At 56.9% G+C, this 18,794-nt stretch overlaps 1 protein-coding gene across 1 annotated transcript; it reads right to left on the bottom strand.

Moving 5' to 3' along the window:
- Positions 1-890: 890 nt before the first annotated feature.
- On the bottom strand, positions 891-18,500 carry RRM1 (ribonucleotide reductase catalytic subunit M1). The gene is made up of 19 exons (XM_050971617.1): positions 18,399-18,500; positions 17,170-17,258; positions 15,535-15,712; positions 14,981-15,081; positions 14,327-14,386; positions 13,556-13,595; positions 12,258-12,420; positions 11,371-11,512; positions 10,680-10,763; positions 10,255-10,416; positions 9,642-9,721; positions 9,140-9,341; positions 8,415-8,564; positions 7,228-7,449; positions 6,273-6,349; positions 5,246-5,381; positions 4,109-4,204; positions 2,970-3,158; positions 891-2,021 (listed from the first exon to the last, which is right to left on the bottom strand). Exons 1-19 carry the CDS (start codon positions 18,415-18,417, stop codon positions 1,833-1,835), a joined length of 2,379 nt encoding a protein of 792 aa, XP_050827574.1. The 5' UTR covers positions 18,418-18,500; the 3' UTR covers positions 891-1,832.
- Positions 18,501-18,794: the final 294 nt, after the last annotated feature.

An 18,794-nucleotide genomic window follows, 5' to 3' on the forward strand; every position in this document is an offset into this window, starting at 1 on the left:
AGGAGCCGCGCCACCCCCGGCACCGACACCGGGGTTCGAGTGCTGGGACAGAACCGGGACCGGCAGCGGGGTTCGAGTGCTGGGACAGAACCGGCACCGGCACCGGGGTTCGAGTGCTGGGACAGAACCGGGACCGGCAGCGGGGTTCGAGTGCTGGGACAGAACCGGCACCGGCACCGGGGTTCGAGTGCTGGGACAGAACCGGGACCGGCAGCGGGGTTCGAGTGCTGGGACAGAACCGGGACCGGCAGCGGGGTTCGAGTGCTGGGACAGAACCGGCACCGGGGTTCGAGTGCTGGGACAGAACCGGCACCGGCACCGGGGTTCGAGTGCTGGGACAGAACCGGGACCGGCACCGGGGTTCGAGTGCTGGGACAGAACCGGGATCGGCACCGGGGTTCGAGTGCTGGGACAGAACCGGGACCGGCACCGGGGTTCGAGTGCTGGGACAGAACTGGGACCGGCACCGGGGTTCGAGTGCTGGGACAGAACCGGGACCGGCACCGGGGTTCGAGTGCTGGGACAGAACCGGCACCGGCACCGGGGTTCGAGTGCTGGGACAGAACCGGCACCGGCACCGGGGTTCGAGTGCTGGGACAGAACTGGCACCGGCAGCGGGGTTCGAGTGCTGGGACAGAACCGGCACCGGGGTTCGAGTGCTGGGACAGAAGCAGGCCCAGCCTGGGGCCGTTCCCTCTGCTCCCGTCCTCCCTGTGAGCAGAGCCCAGCTCCCAGCTGTCCCCTCCTGCCAGGAGCCGTGCAGAGGGACAGAGGGACACTGGCTCTGTGACCCTGTGGAAAGCAGCCCAGGAGCAGCAGCACGAACCTGCGGGCACAGATGCTCGGTGTCCATCACCACCAGGAGCGTTCCCAACAGCACCAGCCATTCCTTCGACATTCCGCCTTTTATTGAGCTGGGATTCTGGTGGGGTGAGGTTCACGAGTTCAATAAATACTGCAGAACTGCCTGAAGGCCCACTGAGTTCAAGCAGGGAGCGAGTACAGGAGCAGTAAATCGATAAGAGGTTAAAAAAATCTAAGAACTACATGGGCTGGAGGAATGGAGCTCCCTGAAAAGAGATGGCAGGTGACCTTCACCAGTGGCATGTGGCCCTCACAAAATGGCACCTGACCTGTGGCCAAGGACAGCACTGGCCCCCCTGCCAGGAAACTGCCTGAGCAATTAGACCAAATTAGCGAATTTAATGCAGAATCAAATGCAGGGCAGCAGCTCTGCCCTTCCTGGCCCCACTGGAGCACACTCAGCCAGTGCCAGGCTGTCCTGGCCAGCTGAGGGAGACAGCCCAGGAAGCACCACCCCTTCCACCCATCTGCTCCTTCCAAAGGTGCTCTGGAAAGGCCAGAGGAGGGACAAGGAGAGCGAGCAGCAGTGGGATGAGGAGGATCTGGCAGGGTGGGGACACTGCAGGTGTGTCAGCAGGACACGGCTGCCCTGTGCCCTGGCAGACACTGAACACACCTACCCTGGGGGGCTCCCAGCCAAGGAAAAGGGACCAGCCAGGTGTGCTGCTCCCTCCGGCACACGAGGAGCAGTCTTTGGTGACTGCAAGGCACACTCTGGAGCGCTCAGAACAGGCCTGTGAGTGGCACCAGCACCTCCCTGTCCCCAGTCCCACCTGCAGGGCTCCATGGAAGGCCACGCCAGAGTACTGGAATCCCTGGGAAGCCCAGCTACTAAAGCTATGCTCACCCCATCCCTGTGGATGGGGAAGCTACAGCACCCCCCAGCCCCAGCCCCAGCATCCTCACGTTCTTCCAGATGCTCCTGTCCCAGCAGGGGCAGCGGCGGTGCCGGAGCCGTGGGTGATCCCTTAGGAGCCACACATCAGGCACTCCTCCCTGTTCTCCAGGGAGCACACCATGGCTGCCTTGTTCCTCTCCTTCTCCTCCTCCTCCCTGGACGCCTTCTCCCGCTCCCGCAGCTTCTCCTTGTTCAGGGTGAACTGGATGGGGTTGGCAGCTGGCTTCGTCCGCAGGTAGTACATGCCAGTCTTCAGGCCCTGGGGACACCGGGAGCTCAGGGCTGGCAGCAGCAGGGCAGCGCCCCAGCTCTGGGGACACTCCAGGGCAGCACCCCCAGCTCTGGGGACACTCCGGGGCAGGCACCCCCAGCTCTGGGGACACTCCGGGCAGGCACCCCCAGCTCTGGGGACACTCCAGGGCAGTGTCCCAGCTCTAGGGACACTCCAGGGCAGCGCCCCAGCTCTGGGGACACTCCAGGGCAGCACCCAGCTCTGGGGACACTCCAGGGCAGCGCCCAGGCCCTGGGGACACTCCAGGGCAGCGCCCCGGCTCAGGGGACACTCCAGGGCAGCGCCCCGGCTCAGGGGACACTCCAGGGCAGCGCCCCAGCTCTGGGGACACTCCGGGGCAGCGCCCAGGCTCTGGGGACACTCCAGGGCAGCGCCCCAGCCCGGGGACACTCCGGGGCAGTGTCCCAGCTCTAGGGACACTCCGGGGCAGTGCCCAGGCTCTGGGGACATTCCAGGGCAGCGCCCCGGCTCAGGGGACACTCCAGGGCAGCACCCCAGCTCTGGGGACATTCCAGGGCAGCGCCCCGGCTCTGGGGACACTCCAGGACAGCGCCCCAGCTCTGGGGACACTCCAAGGGAAAACAGGATTCTTGGAAGGAAACAGCCATTTGCCCTTCTCAGAATCACTGAGACCAGCTTGCTGTGCCTGAACTTACCAGTCCCTGTGTGCCAAACTCACCGGGGCCTATTGTTGGCTACAAGGCCCCCCCAGCCCCAGGTTTTTTGGGAACAAGCCCCCAGTCCCAAATGATGTTTGTGGGGAAAGAGCTCCTGCCCCAGCTGATGCCCTGTTTTGGGGAAGGAGCCCCAAGAATCCCTGTTTGTGAGGAAGGAGCCCCAGTAATCCCAGCTGATGCCCTGTTTTGGGGAAGAAGCCCCAGCAACCCCTGTTTTGGGGAAGGAGCCCAGCTGTACCTGTTTCCAGCCATAGAAGTGCATGCTGGTGAGCTTCCCATAGTTGGGCTCAGCAATGTGGATGTTCAGGGACTGGCTCTGGTCGATGAAGGCCCCTCTGTCTGCAGCCATCTTCAGGATGGTTTTTTGGGAGATCTCCCACACAGTTTTGTAGAGCTGCTTCAGGTCATCGGGAATCTCAGGGATGTTCTGGAAGAACAGGAGGAGTTTTGCAGGGTGGAAAGCACTGACTGCTCAGATATCCCTATTTATAACATGGAATTCTTCAGTGACTGCTGGGGCTCCAGCAATCCTGACTGGAACTGAGGCCTGTACAGCTGTGCTCTATCCCTGAGTCCAAACACAGAATCCCAGAATGGTTTGGGTCTGGAGGGTCCCCACAGCCCACCCAGTGCCCCCCCTGCCATGGCAGGGACACCTCCCACTGTGCCAGGCTGCTCCAGCCCCAGTGTCCAGCCTGGCCCTGGGCACTGCCAGGGATCCAGGGCCTGCCCACCCTGCCAGGGAACAATTCCTCATTCCCAATGTCCCACCCAGCCCTGCCCTCTGGCACTGGGAGCCATTCCCTGGCTCCTGTCCTTCCAGGCCTTGTAAACTGTCTTTCTCCATGTTTGCTGTTGGCTCCTTTAGGCTCTGGAAGGTCACAGTTAGGTGACCCTGGAGCCTTCTCCAGGCTGGAGTATCCCAGTTCTCTCAGCCTTTCCTTGCAGGAGAGGTGCTCCATCCCTCTGATAACTTGGTGGCCTCCTCTGGACATCCTGTGTCTGTGAGCACCAAGCACACCTGCAAACACCCTCAGCTCCCCCTCAGCAGTTACATGTGGACAGGCTGCAGGGCAGGGCAAGGCTCTTCCCCAGAGGGTGCTGGCACTGCCCAGGCTGCCCAGGGAATGGGCACGGCCCCGAGGCTGCCAGAGCTCCAGGAGCCTTTGGCCAGCGCTGCCAGGGATGCCCAGGCTGGGCTTGGTGGGGTCTGGCCAGGGCAGGGGTGGCACTGGGGGATCCCTGGGGTCCCTTCAGCTCAGGACATTCCATGATATTCCCTGCTATGAAACCAGCCCTTTGTCATCTTCCTGCTGAGTGGGAATCCAGAAGGAGCAGGAGGTGCCTGCAGGAATGCCTGTCCTGCTGCCCCTGTACCTGAATGGAGCCGTTGTGGGCGATGATCTGGTTCTTCATCTCCTCGTTCCACAGGCCCCTCTCCGTGAGATCCTTCAGCAAGTGGGGATTCACAACCTGGCAGGGCAGAGGCCAAAGGTTTTTAAATGGCTGAACAAGGTCCTGCACATTCCTGACAGACCCTCACTCCCTGGAAGTGTTCCAGGCCAGGCTGGACAGGCTGGGAGCAGCCTGGGGTAGTGGAAGGTGTCCCTACCATGGCAAGGCTGGAACTACTTGATCTCTAAGGCCCCTCCAAACCATTGTGGGATTCTGCTGCACATGGCAAATGAGAAGGGGGCTGCATGGAACTGCCCTGCGTGAGGAACTCCAAAAGAGGGGAAAATGAGAGATGTCACTGTTACAGGGCACTGGCCACAACCTGAGCTCCTAAAGAAGGGTGTAAACATCCAAGACTGATGTCAGGACGGGAAAGAACAGAAGCGGGACAGGCTGAGTATTGGGAAGGAAACACAGCCCCCTTTTCCTGCTGGGACTGGGGTCCCTGTCCCCCAGCCCTACACAGGGAGGCAGGGCAATGAGCCTCCTGTTCCACCTCCCCACTCCTGTCTGGGGTGATCCTGCAGCCAGGAGGAATGGAGAGCACTGAGACACACCAGAGGGGATGGACACACCTCCCAAACAGGGACAGCCCTGCCCTTGTCTCCACAGGGGGCTTTGCTAACTCCAGCCTCCAGCCCAAGTTGTTTCACTCCCTTTCCTGACTGACAGACCGCTCTGAGCCTGTGGGGCTCTTCCTTGGCCCCTTCAGATCCTTGAGTGCTTCACAGCTCATTCTCAGGACCGTGGTCTCAGCTACTCTTCCCATGTCCCCTCCATGACATCACCACCCCCCTCAGCAGTTATTCCTGCAGCCCACCTTGAGGCCCCACAAAGGCTTTTCCCAGACAAAAAAAAGCAGCACTTGTTTATAATTTCACCTATTCCCTGGTGACTGTGGAACACACAGAGCTGGACTCGTAGCACCCAGCGCTCCAGGTCCCCTTGGTGCTTGGGCACAAACATCAGGCTGAGCTGAGCCCCCCGGTGTGAGGCCTCCCCCTGTCTCCCTCAGTCATAAAACTTCAGGCAAGAGCAAAGCTGCTCCCCAGAGCTCACCTGGAACTCCCCCGAGAGGACCCTGCGTGTGTAGATGTTGCTGGTGTAGGGCTCGATGGACTCATTGTTGCCCAGGATCTGGGCAGTGGAGGCCGTGGGCATGGGGGAAATGAGGAGGCTGTTCCTGACACCATATCTGGGGACAACAGGCAAGGTTAGGGAGCTGCAGCCAAGGGACACGGCAGGAAAGAGCCAGGAACAGCAGGGAAATAAACCTTGGGTAACCTGCAAAGCCTCACATCGCCCACAGGGAAAAGAGAAGCACCACTGAACTGGCACTGGGGGTCAAGTGCAAGTGGAATTAGGGGCTTTGCTGTTCTCATCCCTCACCAGAGGCTTTCCCAAATGATTCAGTCATGGGTGGGGAGTAGGGAAGGCAATCTGCCAGGCACTGCACCATCCACAGCCCTGAGGCAGAAGTGAACCAGCAGCCCATGAAGAAGCTGAAACCTCTCCACACACTGGACAGGGGACAGATTTACCACATTTAAAAATTAGAGCCAAACAGCCAGAATTAGTCCATGGCAGGCACTTCAAACTTCAGTGATAGCTGAATCTTCAGGATGTTCAAGGCTCAGCTTTTCCCTGGCAGCGGGGAAGAGCCCCAGGGCCAGCTCATGGCTCACTCCTCACTACGTTTTTTTAATGGGAACACAAATCCTCCTGCTGGATGCATGCAAAATGGAATTAGAGCTCAGCTAAAGCAGAGTGGTGAGGGTGGCCTCCCCAGCCTTGGGAGGACAAAAAGAAAAGAAAGCCACCCAAAAAACAGCTCAAAGGAAAGATCTGCTGAGTGGGGGGAACACATGGGACTGTTTTCACACCTGGACCCTGCCTTAGCTCTAAGTAGACAGAACATATCAAATCCATATACAAAGCCAGGCAGGATGGGGCTGGAGCAGCCTGGCACAGTGGAAGGTGTCCCTGCCATGGGAGGGGTGGCACTGGGTGGGTTTTGAGGTCCCTCCCCCCCAACCCAGTCTGGGTTTTATCTGACATCTACTACAAACTGTGCAGGGTTACTCACTTGGCAATCTTCTCCTTCAAAGCCTTCCAGTCCCAAAGGTCAGAGGGGGTGACATTCCACATGTCATACTGAAGGATCTGAGGAACACAGTTTGGTCCAAATTAGAGAGGGCAGTCTTTTCTCCATGTTTTATAAACCCCCTTGGAAATGGACCTGTTATTCCTCCTTATTATTTTCTCCCCTTAGATCTCAGTGAAGCTCTGGTATGACCTAACAAACACTCCATCTTGTGACTGCTCCAGGGCACAGCCAGCACAGGCTGAGTCTGCTCGTCTTTTCAATCAGAGAATCACAGAATATCCTGAGCTGGAAGGGACCCACAGGATCCCCCAGTGCCACCCCTGCCCTGCCCAGACCCCACCAAGCCCAGCCTGGGCATCCCTGGCAGCGCTGGCCAAAGGCTCCTGGAGCTCTGGCAGCCTCGGGGCCGTGCCCATTCCCTGGGCAGCCTGGGCAGTGCCAGCACCCTCTGGGGAAGAGCCTTGCCCTGCCCTGCAGCCTGAGGTGCCCTGGCCCAGCCCCAGGCGCTCCCTGGTGCTGTCCCTGTCCCAGAGCAGAGCTGGGAGCTGTCCCTGCGCTGCCCCTCGGGAGGAGCTGCAGCCCCGGGGAGCTCTGAGCTCAGGCTGCTCCAGGCTGAGCTGACCAAGGCACCTCGGGGGCCCCTCCAGAGCCTTCCCCAGCCTCCTGTCCCTCCTCTGGACTCTCTCTTGGATCTGTCTGATACTGAGACACCCAGACCTGTCCCAGCACTGGAGGTGAGGCTGCCCCAGCCCAGAGCAGAGTGGGACAATTCCTTCCCTCCGGGCAGTGATGGTGTCCCCTGGACAGGGATGTCCCTCCTGGCTCCAGGGCACTGCTGACTCAGATCCCACTTGCCATTCACCAGGTCTCTGCAGCAGCCCAGGCACAGGATCAGCTTCTGAGAGCTTCTCCCTGTGCCATTGCTGGCACTCACCCCCTTGCTGACCGGCGAGCCCTGGTAGGTGTCGTAGGGGCCCTGCTCCTTGGCCAGCTCACAGCTGGCCTCCAGGGCCCCGTAGTAGATGGTCTCGAAGATGTGCTGGTTGAGGCGCTGCGCCTCGGCGCTCTCGAAGGGGAACCTCATCAGGATGAAGGCGTCAGCCAGGCCCTGCACGCCGATGCCAATGGGCCGGTGCCGCCGGTTGGAGCGCTCGGCCTGCGGGACGGCACGGACACGTCACCTCCAGCATGGGACACGTCACAGCATGGACACATCACCTCCAGCACACACACATCACCTCCAGCACAGCACACGCCACCCACAGCACAGCTGGGAAGGGCCCCAGGGAGCAAAACCTCCTCCTGCAGCATGCCATGAGTGCATCAGCACTCTTTATGTCCTGCCACTGCTTGCTGAGGCCAGACTGAGTTTGTCAGACCTTAGCACAGACTGTGACTGCTTAACCCAGCAAGGGGAGGCAGAATTTAGAAGAGAACACTCAGCACATTCTGATAAATGAAGACATTTAATAGAGCAGAATCACAGAATCATTGAGGTTGGAAAATCCCTCAGAGCCTACCCAGTGCAACTGTTCCTCAGCAGAGCCAAGGCCACCACTGACCATGTCCCCAAGTGCCACATCCAAATGGATATTAAATCCCCTCCAGGGATGAGGACTTCACCACTGCCCTGGGCATTCTAGGGCTGGACAGCCTTTTCTATTAAGGCATTTTTCCTAATGTCCAACTTAAACCTCCCCTGGCTCAAGTCAAGGCCATTTGCTCGTGTCCTTTTCCTGGCTTTCTGTGAGCAGAGCCTGACCCCCACCTGGCTGCCCCCTCCTGTCAGGGAGTTGTAAAACCAGCCAAAATGAGTTACACTTTCTGAGGACCTTTCCAGGATCCTTCTCACTGTTCCACTTCCCTCTGCTCCTAGTGCTGGTCTGTGCTTCACAGAAATCCTCACACATGAAAAAATTCCAGTGGCAGAACAGTGGGAAGCTTTCCTACAACTGCTTCACCACAGAACTGCTCTGGGCTGAGGCTCAGGTAGGCACTGACAGGTCCCACTTGGGAACTGGTGGTTCACAGAGCTCCCAGCAGGTCTATGGAGCTCCTCTGTGATTCCTAGTGTCCCAGACTGCCCTGGGATTGCTCTGGGCAGGATTCAGCCCTACTCACCTCTGGCACAGGGTAGTAGTTGATATCAATGATTTTGTTGAGGTTTCTGACGATGACCTTGGTGACCTCAGCCAGCTTCTTGAAGTCATAGGTATGCTCGGGGGTCACGTACATGTTCAGGGCGATGGAGGCCAGGTTACACACGGCCACCTGTGGGCAGAGACAGGGGATCATTGGGAACAGGCCCAGAACACACAGCTCTGCCCCAAACCCATGGGAACAACCCGCCAGGGAACCTGCCAGGCTGGGAAAGTGCACCCCTTGGTCCTCTGGCATGTCAGAATTTGTGCCAAAGGTAACAACAATTCAGGAATGTTCAGCAGAAATTGGTATGACCAGAAAAATCCTGCCCTGGTCATTCCTACTGCCTGGAAACCACCCTTACAGAGAATCCCAGAAGGGTCTGGGTTGGAAGGAATTTTCAAGCCTGATTTGTTCCTTGTCACTTTCCCTTTGAAGGGTGTCTCGTGTCATCCCAAATCCTCCACAGGAGTGAGTGGGAATGGAACCCACAGTCAGTGGAAGGGCTGTGAGTACTCAGGTCAGGAGTTTCTCAGCTGCCTGCTCCCCTTCCAAGCAACAGTTAGACATATCCCAGAGAGCTGCCCCAGGAGCACTCCCAGGCTGGCAGGGAGCTGCCCCAGGAGCACTCCCAGGCTGGCAGGGAGCTGCCCCAGGAGCACTCCCAGGCTGCCCAGCACTCTGAGCTCCCGCTCTGCACCCACCTCGTCCTTGCTGGTGTACTCCACAATCTCAGTGCACAGGTTGCTGCATTTGATGGTGCCCAGGTTCTGCTGGTTGCTCTTCCTGTTGCAAGAGTCCTTGTAGAGCATGTAGGGGGTGCCAGTCTCGGTCTGGGACTCGATGATGGCGTACCAGAGCTGCTGGGCCTTCACCACCCTGCGCACGCGGCCCTGCCGCTCGTAGCTGCAGCACACAGGGAGCCCTGTCAGCCCCCGAGCCCCAAACACCAGGCAGAGGCCTCTGAACTCCTCAGGGCCTGGGGCAGCCAAGGCCCTCCTCCCTGCTGAGCTCTGCACAGGGAGCCCTCACAGCAGGACAGCAGCACTGCCCTTGTTTAAGGGGAACCAGTCTTTCACCTCAGCAGGCACACAAAGCTATGGAGTGCCCTGAATGGGGATTGCTCCAGGATGTCCCTCTAACAGGGACACTGTTCCCCTAACAGGCTGAAATGGCACCACTTACAGGTCTGCTCCCTCTTCTTACCTCTCATAGAGCTTCTCAAATTCCTCTCCCCAGACATCATCCAGGCCAGGACACTCATTTGGGCACATTAAGGACCAGTCCTGTACAGGGGAAACATATTCAGAGGAAATCTTTAGGCACTCTGTTAATTAAAGCTATGGCTACCCCATATCCATGGAAGTGTCCAAGGCCAGGCTGGATGGGGTTTGGAGCAATCTGGGACAGTGGAAGATGTCCCTGCCCATAGCAGAGGGTGGTACTGGATGAGTTTTAAGGTCCCTCCCAAGCCAAACCAGTCTGGGATTCTGTGAAATACAAGCAGGCATAGGAACAATTTACTGAGAAAATGTTGATGCCTTAAGGTTTGAAACCCCAGAGTCAAAATAGCCCAGCAGTCCAAGAACAAGTCATGGGCTGTGAGATTCAGCCCTGAAGCAAAACACGGAGAAGCAGTTGCCCAGCTCCATTCTCCACCTGCACAGCCAAGTTCTCAAACAAGGTGCAGCAGCTCTCCCAGGAAGGTTCTGGAAGGAACAAGGAGCAAAGCAGCTCTGCAGCCCTTGCTGAGCTCCTTCCAGGGCTGCTCACCTGCTCCTCCACTACCAGGCCTTTTCTGCACCAGCCAAGTTCTCACCTGGTTGGTTTCCACTCGCTTCATGAAAAGATCAGGAATCCAGAGAGCAAAGAACAGGTCCCTGGCTCGCTGCTCTTCTTTACCTGTGTTCTTCTTCAAGTCCAGGAACTCAAAGATGTCCAAGTGCCACGGCTCCAGGTAGATGGCAAAAGCCCCAGGTCTCTAGGACACAGAATACAATCTGAGTCAGAACAAATGGTCCTTGGAAAGAAACTTCCTGCCCTGCTCCTGAGTGCCCACAACACCCCAAACCAGCTGGGAACTGGGGGGCAGCACCAGATACCAAGACAAGGGGAAAAATGCCCTTCTATGATTATGTGACACCCACAACCACTCCATCAGCTCCCTGATGTCCACGGGACAGCCCTTGCAGTGTGGAAGCTCTCCCATTACCAAGGCTCCCTTCTGGATCTCATTTAAGGTACCTTGTTTCCACCTTGATCCACGTAGCGGGCGGTGTTGTTGTAGACCCTCAGCATGGGAACGAGGCCGTTGGAATTCCCGTTTGTCTGCAGAGGCACAGGAAAACCATCAGCAAAAGCAACTCCCTGCAGGGGCTGCCATGCAACTCCTGTGGGTCTTTCCTCAGGCTGCAGAGCTCTTACACTGATCACCACCAACTGTTTCTAGTCCCTTCCTCACACTTTTTATAACAAAAATGTATATATCAGCTACATGTCCCAGAGTTAAGAAAATGTTCTTCCTAATTTCTTTCCCCTACATTATTGTCACCTGAAGGCTTGCAGGGTTTACACATGCTGTGACAAGAAACCCCAAACACACATCCACCGAAGGTCTGGGGCAGTTAGAGACACAGAAAGGCAAAGGGCTAGTGCACAAGTCTCTGGGCTTATTCCTAGGCTGCTAACAGACAAACATGGGAACTGTCTGACCAAACACTGGAATAAGATCCTCTTTCTAGAAGGGTTTCTATGAGGAAGCCAAAACACCAAGGAAAACCAACCTTCCTGCCTTTGGCCAAGAGCCTACTGAGGGAGGCTCAGTGCTGTGTGAGCTGAGAGAGAAGCAGCACTGGTTTGGCATTTCCTGGGAGCAGCAGCAGTGTCCCTGTGCTGTCCCTGTCCTGGGGTGACTCAGAGCAGGACAGGCACTCACCCCAGCAATGTAGCTGCCCGTGGCACGGATGCAGCTCACGGCGAGGCCAATGCCCCCAGCAGACTTGGAGATGAGGGCACACTGCTTCAGGGTGTCGTAGATGCCTTCGATGCTGTCGTCCTTCATGCACAGCAGGAAGCAGCTGAAGGAAACAAATGGTTTCAGCAGACAAAGATGGGAAGGAAAAGTCATAAGTGTTTCATCAGGCTGCAAAACCCAGGGCAAACATGGGACCTTTAGCATGCTCCACAAAGCAATCCCACAAGTGTGGAATAAAGGACAAAACAGAAAACATCGTGAGCAGTACTTGTACTGCTGATACCTCAGCTACCAAACATTTTTAATCACAGAATTGTGGAATACCCTGAGCTGGAAGGGACCCACAAGGATCAGAGTCCAATTTATGGTCCTGCACAATCCCACCCTGGGCATCCCTGGCAGACTCGGGGCCGTGCCCATTCCCTGGGGAGTCTGGGCAGTGCCCAGGACCCTCTGGGGGAAGAACCTTTTCCCAAAAAATTGAACAAACCTTTATAAAATAGAAACCTTTTCCAGATATATAGGATATCAAAAACCTATCAGTTATGCTTGCTGCTTTTCAAAAACAATTACCAGGATTCATTTGGTAACCTGCAGCAGACTACACACATCCGGAACTTTCCAATACAACACAGCCATGCAAAGGTTTCCAGTATCTCTAGAGCTGACAGAAACCTGGGCATTTTTCCCCAAAGACAGCCAAAACTTGACAGCAGTTCCTCAAAACATCACAAAACACATGCAGAAACTCAGCTGCTCATTTCAGAGGCTGTGCAAGCGTCTCGCTTGAGCAGATGTGATCCCCAAGGCCTTCCCTGTGGCAGGGTGCAGGGGGAGAGGCAGAGCACCTGGAGAGCTGGGGGCGGTTGGTGCCGGCGTTGAAGAGCGTTGGCGAGGCGTGGGTGAACCAGCGCTCCGAGAGCAGGTTGTAGGTCTCGATGGCGGCCTCGATGTCAGCCTTGTGGATGCCCACGGCCACCCTCATCAGCATGTGCTGGGGACGCTCAGCCACTGCAGGGACACAGAGACAGGAATCCTGTGGGCTGCCTTGGGAGGGACCTCAGAGCCCACCCAGTGCCACCCCTGCCATGGCAGGGACACCTCCCACTGTCCCAGGCTGCTCCAGCCCCAGTGTCCAGCCTGGCCTGGGCACTGCCAGGGATCCAGGGGCAGCCCCAGCTACTCTGGGAATTCCAGCCCAGCCCCTGCCCACCCTGCCAGGGAACAATTCCTCATTGCCAAGATCCCATCCAGTCCTGCCCTCTGGCACTGGGAGCCATTCCCTGGGTGCTGTCCCTGTATCCCCTGGGAATTGTCTCTCTCCAGCTTTCCTGGGGCTCCTCCAGGCCCTGCAAGGCCACCCTGAGCTCAGCCCAAAGCTTCCCCTGTGCAGGTGAGCAATGCCAGCTGTGCCAGCCTTTCCTCCCAGCAGAGCTGCTCCAGCCCTCTGCCCATCCTGGAGCCTCCTCTGGGCTCTCTGCAGCAGCTCCAGCTCCTCCCTGGGCTGGGGCAGCTCTGCAGGTGGGCTCTCACCTCAGGGGGCACAATCCCAATCCCTCTCCTGCTGTCCACACTGGAATGTGCCCAGGGCACAGGGATTTTGGGATGCCAAGGCACATGGCTGGGGCATGCCCAGCCCCTCAGCCACCAAGCAAACCCAGAAGGCCAGGGAGGAAGAAGACTCCATGTGACAGTCACAGGGTCACAGCAGCAAGCTCCAAACGCTGGAGTGGAACACCTCAGAGCCAGAGTTTTCATGGAATCACAGAGTGATTGGCCTTGGAAGGAACTTGAGTTCTCCAGCCCAACTCCTGCTCAGAGAGCACCAGGCCTGTTTATTCAGGACTGCATCCCATCAGGCTTTGAAAAACTCAAGGAACAATCTGCTCCAATGCTCAGCTGCTCTCATGGAGGAGGAAAAACCCCCCACCTGTACTGACAGTTTAATTCAAACAAATATGCAGCCCAGAATCCAGTTATGTTTCAGCTTTATGATATTATAATTAATCTCTGACCCTTCTGGCGTCCCAGGATATCCAAGCCAATGGCCTGCATCACTGGCAGCACAGTACCTAAACTTAGCTTTAATTTAATTTAAGTTAACTCGAATTTTTAAGAAGTGCACAGCACTAGGAACAGCCCTTACCTTTGGAGTTGATTTTCAGCAAGTAGGAGCGTTCCAGAGTCTTTAAAAGAGAGGATGGCTTTTAGCAAACAGGCAGATTTTAATTTTTTAAAAAACCCTGTTAACCCCAAACTCAACCATCTCCACACCCCTCTACCCACGCTTCCCCACCCTTGCACTCTGCTGCTCCTCTCTTTATTAGCTTAATTAGGTGCTAAGTTACTGAGAATTCACAATTCCACCTGAAGATTCCAACACTGCTTTGGATTAGAGAGTGTGGAGCAGAGCAGGCGGATCCACACTGTCCTGAACCCACAGGAGCTCTCTGGAGTGCCCAGAGCCCTAAACCTGAGCCAGACCCAAACCACAGCAGCACAGCTGAGCTGGGTGTGTGGGCAACAGAGCAGCCCCTGGGGTGCTGAGGGGAGACATTCCAGCAGCACAGGGAGGATAAATGTGTGGGATGACACCCTGAGAGGACTGCTCCACTGAACAATGGCAAAAGCAGAAATCCCTTCCTTGGCTAATAGAGGATTAGAATAGTTCCTTTAGGAACGGCATCCAACAACACTGACTGGGTTCTGCTGTGAAACCCAGCCCAACAGTTAAAATATTCCAGCAGCAAGAAAACTCCGTGATTCATCCCACTGGGCAGTGCTTAGTGCAGCCCCCTTCATCTTCACAGCCCCACTGATGTTCCAGCCCCTCCTGTGCCCCTCCTTGCCCCGGTCCAGATGATTCCACAAGCATTCCCCTCCTTCCCAACAGACCCAGGAGCAATGTGCTCTTTACCTTAAAGCCAAAGTAGTTGTAGGAGAAGTCTCTGTCGTAGATGATGGCAGAGTTCAGGCGCTGGCAGGAAATAACAAAATTGACTTTTACAAGGGGTAACAATGTTATTTACACCTGTTGGCATCCCAGGCCCCAAAGCTCCCCTGTGTGAGGGGCACCAGAGCACAGGAATGAAGCAGGAACAGCACTTCCCTCAAAACAACAAAAGCACAGCTTCAACAACCTTTTTTCACTCAGTTTTTGGCTGAATTTACTGAAATCTAATTGGACAACAAGAAACAAAACACAGAACCAAAGGACAAAAGGAACTTCCCAGTCAGAACAAAGACCTGGAAACTGAGCCCAAATCTTTTCTCTCCCTTCTGTGCTGCCTCACTTTGCTCCAGCACAAGGTACTTCTCAAATTAATAACTTGTGCTGATCATGGCAGTGGGAACATCCAAGAAAACAAATTTTACTACAAAAACATCCATAGAAGAAGAAAACTCCTATGTTCCATCTTACACTCTCCACTCATGTCCTGCACTGGTTTCTGTGTTGGTTTTTTTATCCTAAAACAAACATGGTTTGCTTAAAAAAATAAGAAAAGCAAATTATTTAAGTTTTCAAAATTCAGAGCAATTGTTCAGAAGTTAAAAGAACCCCAGTACTTACATCTTTGTTGGCCAGAACTATGTCCAGAGTCTCTTTGGAGATCATAGGGGAGTGCTTCCCGTTGTGAGGGTTGATGTAGGTGTAGAGATCCTCCATCACATCTGCAGGGAAAGGGATGTGAGCAGGACATGTCCAGGCCTGTCCCTGCAGGGCATGGCACTGGGACTCAGGGATGGGCAAGGCAGAAAAGGCCTTGGAAATAACCCCTCCAGCCCCTCAAACACACGGCTGCTCTTCTGCAGCTCAGCACTGCCAACCTGAACAATCCCCTTCTGCAAATTCCGTCAAAACCCCGTTGTAAAAAGTTACAAATGGGGAGGAAGGTGGGTACAACCTGATCTCAATCCATCACATTTTTCACCATGCCATTTCTACAACTGCTTTTCACAAGCCAGGCAATTCCATTTGCCTTGGGAAACTCGTGGGTTTCATCTCCACGGCATTTACAGCCAGCCTGGGCCCTCAGGAGCTCCCACTTTGAGAGAGTTCCCTATTTCTGTGCTCCAGACCTCTCGCTCTGTCTCTCCCCCCAGCAGCTGGAGGTGTTCACCCACCACTGAAGACTTTCTTGGTCTCCTTGTGCAGGTTGGACACGGCGATGCGGGCGGCCAGGATGGCGTAGTCGGGGTGCTTGGTGGTCAGTGTGGCCGCGGTCTCTGCGGCCAGAGTGTCCAGCTCCACCGTGGTGACCCCGCTGTAGAGCCCCTGGATCACCTTCATGGTGATCTGTGCCTGCAGGAGGGAAAGGCCTGAGCTCAGGGAGCCCCAGAGCTCTGGGTCAGATGGATCCAGTGCCCACAGCACCATGAGCTGTGTGGAGGGAGAGCGAACTGGAACAGAGACTGGGAATGCTCCTGGACACGGACTGGGGACAAGGCCTGCAGGGACAGGAGCCAGGGAATGGCTCCCAGTGCCAGAGGGCAGGGCTGGGTGGGATCTTGGGAATGAGGAATTGTTCCCTGGCAGGGTGGGCAGGGGCTGGGGCTGCCCCTGGATCCCTGGCAGTGCCCAAGGCCAGGTTGGACACTGGGGCTGGGAGCACCTGGGACAGTGGGAGGTGTCTCTGCCATGGCAGGGGTGGGATGAGGTGGCCTTGGAAGCTCATTCCAATCTGCTGGGACTCTATAAGGATGGCTTCCAAGCAATAGGATTGATTGGTCTCTACTGAACCTCTGTGAACTGTTGCTACTTTTGCACAACTCATGGGATTTACAGCCTTGCAGGGAGCATTAGCACAGGGTTTGGGAGGGGCACTGCTGGCCTGGGAAGCTTCTGGCACAAGCAGCCCCAAGGAGAAGCTGAGCTCCAGGGAAAGAGGTCACACACGACTGCAGAATAAATAAGAATTCAGGGGCACAAGGCGGCAGGAGGACTTGGAATTTCACTTCTGTCCTCAGCATCAACTCCCAGTCACTACAGGCAAGTCAGGGCACTTCATGCTGTGGTCACCAAGTCACCAGTGACCTCCTCCTGCCATCTATCCCAAAGACTTTTGGGTACAGAACCAATGGCAACTGCTTGATGGGTGGAATTTCAGAAAGGAGAATGGATCATGAGAGCTTAGGAGATAGAAGAGCCTTAAGTGGCGACTCCAAATGGCTACACTGGGTCTGAAGCCTGCAAAAAAATCTCACAGACACCAGTGGATCCAGTGGGGAGTCATCCTGGGCACCGGCTTTGGAAGGAGAAGCCCCCATAAGTGGGATCAATGCCCACCCCAAATCAGCTCAGAAGACCAAGCAGGGATGTGGCAATGGCAGGGAATTCTATCCTGCTGTTTGACCAGGAGGGGATCCAGAGCTACTTCTATGTGGCATTGCTCCAGCTTTGCAGACTGACACTGGGAGCAACCTACCAAATCCAAAATATGGGAACTGGAGCAACAAAACTTGTTTTTAACTACCAGGGGCTCAACGGATTCCCCAAGGTTTGAGGAGAAAGCAGGGAAAGGCGATTTCCCCCTCCACAGTCTCTGCACCTGGGAAGCAAAACCCCTCAGAGCACAAACAATTGCAACAAACCCATTCTGGATGCGTCTGCCAAGAGTTCAGGGAACCACTGAACATCCTGAGCAGGAGGGGACCCCCAGGAATCCCAAACCCAACCCAGGACACCCCGGGAACTCCTGCCCGGGTTCCCACCCCGCTCCTGCCCAGGAGAGGTGGGGTCAGGCAGGGGATGGCACTCACGGGATCCACGAAGTCGGCGTTGAGGCCGTAGCAGAGCTTCTGGATGCGCGAGGTGATCTTGTCAAACATGACCCGCTCCTGGCGCCCATCTGGGACACACACACGGGCCAGCCCAGTCAGAACCAGTCCAGAACAGAGCAGCCCAGTGAGAGCCAGTCCAGAACAGAGCAGACAGGGCAGCCCACTGAGAACCAGTCCAGAACAGAGCAGACAGGGCAGCCCACTGAGAACCAGTTCAGAACAGAGCAATCCTGCTCCCTCACACCAGGGCAGCCCAGTGAGAGCCAGTCCAGAACACAGCACACAGAGCAGCCCAGTAAGAACCAGTTCAGCCCAGAACAGCCCTGCCCAGGCTCACCAGTGCTACACCAGTAAGAACCAGCCAGCACAGAGCACCCCAGTGATGCCTCAGTAAGAATGAGTTCAGAACAGAACACCTCAGTGCAGCCCCAGTAAGAACCAGTTCAGCACAGAACCCCTGCCCAGCCCTTCCCGTGGGGGAGTTCGGTGTGGGAATCACCAGGGAGTGGGGTGGAGTTCTTGGGTGGGGTACAAGGAAAGGGGAGGCTCCCCCTCCACACCAAGAATTCCCACCTAAAACTGCACCAACCCAATTCCCAGGGTGGGGACCCAGCTGAGGGTCACACCCCACCTCAGCCTGGGGACCTCTCCCCTGGTCCAGCACCCCTGGGACCAAAAGAGAGGGAGACCAACCCAAAGCTCCTGCCATGGGACCCAAACCACAGGAGGGGTCTCACCCCTCACTCTGGGCTCCCCCAAAGGAGAGGGGAGCCCATCTCCTCCCACCAGGTGCCATCAGAGCTGAGGGGATCCCATCCTCCCATGGAGGAGAGGGGGGCACCCTCTCTGCTCTCTGCAGTGCCATGAGGGGGACCCCCAAAGCCAAAGGGGTCACACCATGTGCCATAAGGTACCCCCGAAGCTGAGGGGGACCCATCCCTCACGTGCCATGAGGGACCCTTCCAAAACAGGGGGATCCCCATCTGCTTACCTTGGGTGCCACACAACGGTCCCCCAAAGCAGAGGGAACCCCAGAATGGGGCAGGGATTCGCCTTCAGGTGCCACGAGGGACCCCTAAGGCCGAGGGGTCCTGTGCCCACCCCCTGGGTAGGACAGAGCCCCCCATCCCAGACACTCGGTACCCCCAGGGCAGCGGGGCGCTCCCTCCCCGGCCCGCCGGCACCCCCGGGGCGGAGGGAGCGCTCACCCCGCTTCACGACGTGCATGGTGGCGGCGGGTTCCCCTCAGTGCCCCGCAGTCCCTCTCGGTGTCTCCGCGCCCGCCGCTTCCCGCGCCCGCCGCACACGCCCCGCCCCGCTGAGGCGGCCGCCGCCATCTTGCCTGAGGGCACGGCTCCCTGCCTGGCCCCTTCCTGCCCGCACAGCTCCCGGCGCTGCCCGTGGCCGCGGGCGGACACCGATCGCGGCCCTCATCCCGATATTTGCCCCGCTTTTCCCCCGGGAATCGCCGCTCCGCCGGGGAACACCTCGGATCCCGCCCGCTTCAAAGATGGCGGCTCCAAGGCTCCCCCCCTTCGCCGGGGAGGAGCTGGAGGGACCCGACGGGGCTGAGGGCGCCAAATACAGAGCCCGCCGAGGGACAA

This window comes from Serinus canaria, chromosome 1 (assembly GCF_022539315.1).
Source record: "Serinus canaria isolate serCan28SL12 chromosome 1, serCan2020, whole genome shotgun sequence".
Lineage (NCBI taxonomy): Eukaryota > Metazoa > Chordata > Aves > Passeriformes > Fringillidae > Serinus > Serinus canaria.

Bases quoted from the DNA above. Each gene is read 5' to 3' on its own strand.
- RRM1 (XM_050971617.1), bottom strand. The intron at 8,565-9,139 runs GTGGGTGCAGAG...CTCTGCCCACAG, and splicing joins AGTACACCAGCAAGGACGAG to GTGGCCGTGTGTAACCTGGC. The intron at 2,022-2,969 runs GTACAGCTGGGC...CGGTGTCCCCAG, and splicing joins ACTTCTATGGCTGGAAACAG to GGCCTGAAGACTGGCATGTA.